Raw genomic sequence first — 9,842 nt, forward strand, 5'->3', positions numbered from 1 at the left:
GATCAAATATTCAATAATTCGAAATATAAAATTTTTGTATTAAATTTGCATAATTGTATTAGATTTTAAAAATAATATTCTTCGCTTCCTACATCAACCTAAACTGTACATTATTTTATCTGTGCTACCAAATCAGACAGCTGTCCAAAAAGTGTTTCCAATCCAATCTTTTATTTATAAACACAACCACATGTGTTTGTTTATGTTTTAAATGTCAAAATAATTTTTTACCGGCAAAATTTTTTGGAATTTTATTTGCTTCACACTTAATAATTTTTAAGAAATTCTAAATTATTACCACCTACATTTGTTCGATATGCCGACGTCTATACGCGCACTGATTTCCGAAGGTCTCCGTGTAGGAGTAATTATGGCTGGCGGAGATGTACTCTGCCAAACATTAGTGGAAAAACGAGAGCTACGTAATGTGGACGTAAATCGTATGTTGAAATTTGGTGCGGTGGGTGTTATTTATGTCGGCCCCGTATTAAAAATTTGGTATGGAACATTAGAAAAAATAGTACCAAAGGGATCGCCTCCACTCAAACGGGCTTTGAAGAAAGTGGCCTTGGATCAAACACTTTTTGCACCAGCATTCATTGCCAGTTTAATTGGCATCTTTGGTCTTGTTAATGGTGAAAGCATTCCAACAATCGAAGATCGTTTCAGGAATGATTATCTTACGATTTTATCACGAAATTACATGCTTTGGCCAGCTGCCCAAGTAATCAACTTCTCATTGGTTCCACTTAATTATCAGGTGTTGTATGCGCAATTTATATCCCTCATATGGAATATCTATCTCTCGATGAAGTTGAATGATGAAAAGAAATAACTGCCAAGCAACTTTGAAAATACACGAATACTCAAAAATTCACAAGAAGAATTTAATCAATTAACAATTCATATTGTAAAAAGGAAAAAGGAAAAATTGTTAAATAAATATAAGAATAGAATTATGCTCACTGGCTATGTTAGAATATATACATATATGTAAATATAAAAAGAGGAAAAAACCAAATTAAAAGTGTAACATACACTAAATGAAATATAAAAAAACTGTTTTGCTTGTATATTTTATTATTTTTTAATTATTGATAATTTACGTCACATTTACAAACTTTCAAATTAAAATTTCAAAATTATCCGTATTAAGCAAAAGAATGTAAAGTCCAAAATGATTACTTATTTAATAAAAATATTTAAACATTTAATAAATAAAATAAGAAAAGTAAAATCATAAAATAAATGCATAAGCCATTACGTCACATGCAAATACAAATTATAGCTGTAAATTTAAAAGATAATCTAATTTTCCAAAGAAATATTATACAAAATAAATATAAAAATATAAATATTATTTGGTATGCGCATATTATCGGCAGAATTATTACCATCTCAATGGACACGAACAAACCTTATGTGGGAGTCACTTTCTGAGTTTGGCAGCACTTCACCTGTCAGCTGACTAATACAAACGAATAAACCCGCGTTTTAGTGAGTCGTATTTTTTAGCAAATTGGACATATGTGGAATTTAATGCGGTAAAATCGTTAATAAAAGCTTAATATTTATTAAAAAGCACTGGAACATGTCCTCTGTTCGTGAAATAGTTACATTACAATTTGGCAATTATGCAAACTATATTGGAGCACATTGGTGGAATATTCAGGTGAACTAAGCGATGCATTTAACAGTTACTCGTTGTATAGAGTATAACGGTATAACATTTTTCTGCAGGAATCCAGCTTCAGCTATAATCCTGAAGGTGCGCCTTCAGAAATAGCACACGATGTCTTGTACAGGGAAGGTGTCAATTTGAATGTAAGTTGGGACTACTAAATATTATACATCCGTGTTAACAAATAATATTGGCCATTTGCAGCGGCAGGTAACATATACTCCACGTCTACTACTTGTTGATTTGGATGGTTCCCTTAAGCATCTTCCGCGAGAAGGTGAGCTTTATGGTAATAGTATTAAACGTACAACTGAAGGCGTAGAAAGCGCTGACGATGTAAAGAAAATTAAAGAGGACCTTGAAAACGATTCCACAGATGTGGAATTGGTTGAGCAACCGCAAGTCAGTAAACATGATTTCCAAAAAGATCTTGAAAATCCCGTTGTCGATATACAAGAGAAAAACTATAATTTGGCTGATAATGTGGAAACATGGACGGATTATCTTTATGCACGCTACCATCCACGCACTGTAAATATAGTTAATGACTATAAACATAGTACAGAGAAGCAAACCTTCGATACATACGGTTGTGGTGCACAGCTTTGGCAAACTGAGCAATTCGAAGATGAATTTTGTGATAAAATACGACAATATGTCGAAGAGTGTGACTTTCTGCAGGGCTTTCAAACAATATTTGACTGTTTTAATGGTTATTCGGGCTTAGCCACAGCTTGTATGGAATACCTCAATGATGAATATGGAAAAGCAAGTTTTGCGTTACCAGTGTATTCACCACGCAATACGCCATTTGAGAATGCAGGTACGTGTGGGAAAATATAATTAAAATTTCAGCTATACAATCCTTTCTATATTTTAATTTAGATGCTGCAATGTCTGATTCTATACGTGTCATAAACAGCGCATTGGCGTTCCACAAACTAAGTGAACAGGCCTCACTTTTTGTACCACTCAGCACAAGCGATCGTGTATGGCGCCAATTGGGTGCAGCACGTCAACTGCGCGCACTCAACTACCAATCAGATAACTTGTACCAAACTTCTGCTGTACTCGCTGCATACTTGGATACAATTTCATTGCGTTATCGTTTGCGCAATGCGCCCAGCGCTTATTCACTAGCTGGCTTTTGCGGTGATTTAAATAATTACGGTCGCAAATTGGCTGCCGCTGCCTTTGCACTACCATTCCCCATGCAGCATAATCAAGATCTCATTGATTGTTTGGATAAATTCGAAAGTCCGCTTTTCACATCACTCACGCCAAATTGTAGCATTGGCAGCGATTATGTTATACAAACGTTGTGTGTACGCGGCATAACACGCGAACGGCTCAAACAGCCTTTGGAGAAGGCGAAAGAGCAAATGCGCATGGCTGCCTACAAGTGTGAGAGTGTATCTGAAATGTTCCAACTGTACTTGCAATGTGCAAATCATGCGAGTATGGCGCATGTGGCATCGGTGTCAATGGCCATGCCAACGCGCATACCATTTCCAAGTGAAATGTTTGCTGATGATATGACAAAGTTGGGTTTTCTCACGCCCAACACAAAGCGTCAAGCAGAAGAGAAGGTTGTATCTGTGCCCACAATCGCCGCTGTACAGTCAACTAGCGAGTTGGGTGATACGCTAGAAACGTTGCACCGCGAGGCTAAACGTGTGAAAATAGCCAAGCTGCATCGTTATAAAGCAGCCGGCTTAGAGGAAGATGATTATGTTGACGCGCTCGAGCAGCTGTTGCTGTTCAAAGACAATTACGAAGATAACTTCGAGTTGTAATCTGAAAGTGAAAACGCGTAAAATACTCGTTATATAGTAATTAGTCGGTTTAAGCACGCAGTACGCGTACGCGATTACCAAAAACGAAGTACTTTTAACATTTAATGCATTACAAAAACTGTGACTAAGCTAAATAGAATTACACTCAAGACACACTCAAGGTAAGATAAGTAGTTTAGCATAGTAGTTAGTTAACAACTAACGTAGTTAGTAACATAGTCTACGTCATCATATTGTTTGTAATAAAGAAATAAATGTTTATTTACGAAAAATTAAAAACCACTCAAAATGCCGTGTGATATTGTCGAATCATACAATGTGGCATAAATAGTCGATAAGTGTATAATAATTTTAAATTAAGAAAATTTTTATATTTTTTCACTTAACTGCAAGGTGTCTGCAGCTGCATCTGCATTACTGCCAGTTTATTACATATTGAACCGTTTATAAATTGCACTTTAAGCACATTGCATTGCGCAAAATGGTACTTAAAGCGCAAGCGAGTAATGTTTGCTAAGAACCTGCTTTCATTGCTGATCAACCGCAACTGTCTATATTGCACTTATATCTTGCATCGGCGTTAGCGCCCATCGCATGATTGCCCATCACAAGCCATCAAATGGTTGAGTACAATATAGATACTTAATATACAACTGCTTGGCACGTCTTTATTTCCGTATCTTCATAAATTGTAATTGTATTGCATTTAGAATTTTGGCGTATCCTTGGTGTTCTTCGTTGCAGCCTTGTTCCTTGGTTTATATTTTTTATTTTTTTTTTTACATTTTTCGATTTTACGTTTTATTGTTGCGCTTTAATCTTACTTCAGTACTCGTCTGCTTCGTGGCGGTAAATAAATGATGAGCAATGAACATGCAATTGCCAGGCGCCCGCATAGTCTAAATGAATGGTTGTGCGGTTTGGCTGAATGATAACGACGACGTTGGAAAATTTGCCGGCGTTTGGCATTCACGAAACTAATGGCAGGATATGGGGCACTTTGCTCTTGGTGCATAGAAATCTTCAAATTTTTATTTTGTCTTTTTTCTAAGATTTTTTTAATTGTGTCTAAAATTACACAATTCTTAAATTATTTGCTAAAGCGGCAGGAATTCTAAAATTTAAACGATATTTGTCGGTTATTAATTCGAGGTCGTTTCAATTACATATATTCTTCTGTCATGGGAAGAGGTTGTTGTTTTAACGGTCACTCAAGCCTGCTTGAACCGGCAAGGCTAAATTAATTGTTATCGAAATCATCCAACGGGAGGCAATGGAAACGAGTTATTTCCATAGGGTTGGACCAGAGGAAAGAGCGTGTTAGATGAGTGGGCTTTAGGGGTTATGCAAAGAGGTGGTTAGTGTCATGCGGGGACTCTTTGCATGCAGGGCATATGTTGAGTATGTCAGGGTCTCCTTGAAGTTGCGCGAGGGTCACTTTAGTTTCGCGAGGCAACTCGGGCTCTGTGTCTGCGTTAGGTGGTGTTTTATCTACAAGTACGTCATTCACAGGGAGGCAGTCGAGGAAGGTGTTAATGACTCCTCTGTGTGGCGTTCTGTTCTTGTCTAAAGTCTGTCGCATCCGAAGTCCTGTCGGTATAGTCATCTATGTCGTCGATGTATTTCAGGAAAGTACTCTTGATGGCTATGGAAGGCGGCTCGGCTTCCAGTAGGTGACTGCAGGGGTGATTTCTGCATCCCAACAGAAACTGTCTGGCAACCATCTCGTTATGCACTTTCACAGGTAGCAGACGGGACTTATTGTGTTGGTGCTCAACCGGAGACATCAAGAGGCAACCTGTAGCTGTCCGGAGAGCGGTGTTCTGACAAGTCTGAAGCTTCACCAGCAGCGTTCTACTGCATCCAGGCGACCATATTGTGACTTCGTAATTATGGGGAGAGGTCGGATAATATGGCGTCTATATGTATATTATTTTATTATCCCTAACATTTTAACTGTTATCAGTATACCGATGGTGACTTTTACTCAACAACTCAGCAATTTTGCTTGTTTTCGTCCTTAAATTTTTCTTAACTCCCAATCAAACTAACGGAGTAGACAGTCCTTGGCCGGATAAGAACCCGGATCGTTTTTGTAGATCCGACTTTTTTCCATAAAAAGTCGAGCTCTTGGAGAAGCAATCTAACACTTCATGGCAGCAGCAATCTATTAGCTTTAATTTTGTATTATCTTCTATGAATATCTCAGGTAAACCATGAAGATACTTCTCTATCATCTCGATGTTGAAGATAATTTATCGGCCCTATTCCCGTTGTCGTTGTCGTTTTAATAGTCGTTTCTAAGTCGTTGTCGTTCTTATCGTCGTTTCGTTCCTAAATTGGTATTCTTGAAGTATATCGTAACGCCTAAGAAAAGTTATCGAAGTTTGTCTACATATTTTATACAGTATACTTTAAGGAGCTCTTTTCCCATATAAATTTCTTTCTTATGCAACGAGTATTATTGTACTTCCGTACAACAATGTTAGTCTTCCATCTTTATTTGATTTTTTAAAAGAAGTAGTGGTGACATCTGCGTCCTTCAAACTTTCTTCTAAAATATGTTATACTTCCAGCGTCTCATGCTCCTTGCTTCTGGCTAATCCAACTACTCTAACTAATGGTCCAGCCAAAGGAGACATGGGTATCTGTTTATTAACTCCTCCTCTTGTTGGAGTACTATTTTTTTCTTCGTTTTGAATTGTAGGATCTTTCATATCTTAAATATATTCTTATATATAAAAATGCAATTTTATTAATGCCAACAATTTCCGACGCGAGATGGCTGTGGAATGGATTTACTTTTTTTTTTTTAGAAAAAAATATCCCTCCCAAAAAATCGAAATTTCAAGGATTTATCCCCTTTCTAAAGTCCTTGGCATATGCAGGATATTTTTCCATTTCAGAAATTAAAATTTCAAACTGTTTCCGATTTGGAATTTTCATCTTCACTTCAAATATTCCTTCAAACAACCGCGTCGTTTCTATGTCGCTCACAATTATAGCAACGACAAAAACGACTGTTTCTATGTCGTTTCTATAGTCGTTTCAAATTGGGGAATCTCAATTTTTTTTCGATAAATCTCGTTAACGCCAACAGGAATGCCAAATAGGCGTTCTTAAGTCGTTTTAAAACGATAACGACAACGGGAATAGGGGCGTATATTAGATCACCAGTTCGCACTTCCTTCAAGTCCTCAGACATTTTTTGGTGATTTAAAGTGATTACATCTGGTGATTTCTTGAATATAAGGGTCCATGACAACGACGTTTTGCTGTACGCGGGAATGAATTTTGACGCCTTTTTTATCGAGAAATTGTCATATACGCCACAGCATGGTTGACTATATTTTTTCTTTCTCACATGGAGCCTGTTGTAGCTCTAATGGGATTCCTTCGGTGCTAATGATTCAGCTCAAGAAATTTATTTAGCGATGCACTTCAACGTATTGTTTTCTACGTTATTCATTATTGTTGTTGTGATCTCTTCCATAGCTTCTAAACTGTCGATCAGTTGATGTTTTCGATGAGTCTACATAATTTTAATATTTCTAACACCTTTATTTATTTGAGAATCATTGAGAACTGTATCTCAACGTAGTCTTGATAGTCAACCCACAAATACATTTCGTTGATAATACACGGTAGCAACGGATTTGTATCAGCACCAGATTCCTCTTTTTTCACTGAACTCCATTTGGTCCCACGATCAGTACCAATGATGAGTTAGTTTCATCTGCTCTTATCATTGGCTAACTTTGCATCAACCATCTTAGCATGGTCTGAAAATAATTGGTGTGCCACAAAACCTCCAAATACCACTACCAGTTCTGTGTTTAACTACTCAACAAAATGAAAGAAACAGTTTGCGAAAGTAAATCTAAAGAAATGTCATCTGCCGTCTTTAAATTGTTAGATGGCAACCCTGTTTAAATTTTGTGATCTCAAATTTCTTATTAGATTTTCACTACTCTACTCTTTCTTCCCGTTTCTCGATTTCCCGATACACTTTTTGAAATTTTCTGTCACTTTTTTCGCCATTTCATCATTCCAGATTTTCTGTGTTGGGGGCCATTGAATCTTGTTGGTTTTTTTTTTGTAGAGGTTCTGATATAAAACCAAATCTTACTTTTGATACAACTCAACAATAAGCTTCTTACCTCAAATATAGGACAAATTTCATGGAAAAATAATCAAATCCCATTCACTTTAAAATTTTTAAATTCAATTCAGTAAAAATGCCTACAATTCCAAAACAAACGAAGCTTTGCGCTCCTAAAAACACCAGCGGCTGCAATAATCGCAAGGAAAACAAACGATTACAATTGATTTTCACAATGAGTCCTTTTACCTCAATTCTTTTTTATTTTGATTTCAAATTGAGTTCCGCACCAAGCCACCCTCAGCTCACCTCGCCGCACCTTCAGCACACGGCCAACAACTGATTTGCCTACTTCGCTTTGTATTCAAAGCACTTCCGGCGGCAATCAATGTCTTCGCATGTTTACAATACGAAATTCACATTTAAGACGAGGCTTTTTTGCAAGTACCATACCAACTACCATAGATCAGGCAATTGAAGGTGAACTGGTGGTAAAATAAGCTAAAACAACATGTAAAGAGGTGCGTCAAGCTTAAATTCGTAAGAAAAAAGAAGCAAAAAACCAAAAACAATCGATAAACAAAACACAGGGAAAGCTTGTTTTTCAATGCCGCCGCGCATACTTTTGCGACTTTTAACCCTTTCCAATTGTTATTATTTTTATTTTTCATTTTAAAGTTGTTAGCTCTACGCTTTGTTGGGGGGATAAACGGATGGAAAAGTGCTCCGGCAAGGGGTTAATAATGATTTTGTTTATGTACTTTTTATGTTTTCTTTTGTTGTTGTTTTTTTTATTCTCCTACTTTCGTAGGCAATCATTGTGTGCTTTCTTTATTTATTGAATATTTTCTCCCACTCTCAATTTTGCTGACTTCAAAGAGTTTCGGTCCTTCTTTTGGTTGAATTTGGTTGAATTTTTTCAACCTTGTAATTTTGTTAATATTTATTTGTAAATTTGATTTAAATTTAAGTTTACTCAAAAATTTAAATTTGCCTTATTTTGATTTGATTTTACTTCAATTTGAACATAAGTTCCTCTGCACATGGCAATCCTGTGAAAAAGTAGAACCAGATGGCGTAGAAATTTTTTAAATCCAATCCAATTTTAGTATTCTATAGAGAAAGGTATTCCATGTCATGGATTCATGGAAAGGGAAGATCTGATTTCGACCAAAGTCCTTTTAATCTATAATATTTTTATACTCTCGCAACAAGGTTGCTAAGATAGTATAATAGTTTTCACCTAACGGTTGGTTGTCCTAAAACTAATCGAGTTAGCTATGGAGTTATATATGTATACCAAAGTGAGCAGAGTGACGAGTAGATTTGAAATCCGGATGTCTGTCTGTCCGTCTGTGCAAGCAATAACTTGAGTAAAAATCGAGATATCTTGATGAAACTTGGTACATAGATTCCTTGGCACCATAAGAAGGTTGCTTTCGAAGTAATCGAAATCGGTTTACTGCCACGCCCACAAAATGGTGAAAACCCAAAACAGATAAAGTCCCATAACTAAGCCATAAATAATGCTATAAAAATTTGGTACAAAGGATCGCACTGGGAAGGGGCCTATTTCGATGTTTTGTTTTTGAGAAGGTAGGCGTGGCCCCCCCTACTATTAAGTTTTTGGTACATATGTCGTAAACTACCAAAGCTATATCAACCAAACGCTCTAGAGTCATTTCTTTTATCCACTTCCTTATACAAACTATATCTCCGAATAATATTCTACTCGGCCAATTTCAATGAAATTCGATTCATAATATCTCTCTGGCTTCCCAATGATATGTTATAAGAATAGTCCAAATCGGTTCACTATCACGCCTAACTTTACAACATATAAAGTAAGCATTAGTAAAGATATCGGAACAGAACTTTGCACAAATTCTGTATTTATAGTGTGTCATCGCGCATTTAAAAATCCCAGAAATCGGACAATAAGTTTTCAAGGCCCCATATATCGAACCTGAGGACTTCAGTGCTTCTAATAAATTTTAAACCGAAAATATAGATAAGTCTCTCAGATATTTTGAAGAATTCAGAGGGAATATTTTTCTTCTAATAACATGTCTCTGTCCCAAAAATGGGTTAAATAGGGTCATAACTTCCACTAGCTACCATATACCTAATTTTAGGGTTTCTAAGTTTTAATGGGCTTTATGCCATATATATGCCGAATATGTGGGTAAAATTGTGTTTTATATTAATCAAATTAAATAAATAAATTGCGAGAGTATAAAATGTTCGGTTACACCCGAACTTA

The 9,842-nt window shown here is 36.3% G+C and overlaps 3 protein-coding genes across 3 annotated transcripts in view; all 3 read left to right on the forward strand.

Annotated features, from left to right (window-relative positions):
* The first annotated feature begins 188 nt into the window (after window positions 1-188).
* Window positions 189-1,037, forward strand: LOC105212202 (mpv17-like protein). Its single transcript, XM_011184054.3, has one exon. The coding sequence runs from the start codon at window positions 317-319 to the stop codon at window positions 833-835; it is 519 nt and encodes a 172-aa protein (XP_011182356.2). The 5' UTR covers window positions 189-316; the 3' UTR covers window positions 836-1,037.
* Window positions 1,038-1,278: 241 nt separating this feature from the next.
* LOC105212203 (protein misato) lies at window positions 1,279-3,805 on the forward strand. Its single transcript, XM_011184055.3, has 4 exons — window positions 1,279-1,672; window positions 1,741-1,824; window positions 1,886-2,504; window positions 2,567-3,805. Exons 1-4 carry the CDS (start codon window positions 1,592-1,594, stop codon window positions 3,475-3,477), a joined length of 1,695 nt encoding a protein of 564 aa, XP_011182357.2. The 5' UTR covers window positions 1,279-1,591; the 3' UTR covers window positions 3,478-3,805.
* Window positions 3,518-9,842, forward strand: part of LOC105212204 (dynein axonemal intermediate chain 4) — a 215,412-nt gene continuing 209,087 nt past the window's right edge. The window contains exon 1 of the mRNA XM_054232206.1: window positions 3,518-3,638. The gene's annotated coding sequence lies outside the window, so the exon portion shown is untranslated. The remainder of the gene's footprint in view (window positions 3,639-9,842) is intronic.

Source organism: Zeugodacus cucurbitae, chromosome 5 (genome assembly GCF_028554725.1).
Source record: "Zeugodacus cucurbitae isolate PBARC_wt_2022May chromosome 5, idZeuCucr1.2, whole genome shotgun sequence".
In the NCBI taxonomy this organism is placed as follows: domain Eukaryota; kingdom Metazoa; phylum Arthropoda; class Insecta; order Diptera; family Tephritidae; genus Zeugodacus; species Zeugodacus cucurbitae.

Bases quoted from the DNA above. Each gene is read 5' to 3' on its own strand.
- LOC105212203 (XM_011184055.3), top strand. From the start codon at position 1,592: ATGTCCTCTGTTCGTGAAATAGTTACATTACAATTTGGCAATTATGCA. The intron at 1,673-1,740 runs GTGAACTAAGCG...ATTTTTCTGCAG, and splicing joins CACATTGGTGGAATATTCAG to GAATCCAGCTTCAGCTATAA. The intron at 2,505-2,566 runs GTACGTGTGGGA...ATTTTAATTTAG, and splicing joins TACGCCATTTGAGAATGCAG to ATGCTGCAATGTCTGATTCT.
- LOC105212202 (XM_011184054.3), top strand. From the start codon at position 317: ATGCCGACGTCTATACGCGCACTGATTTCCGAAGGTCTCCGTGTAGGA.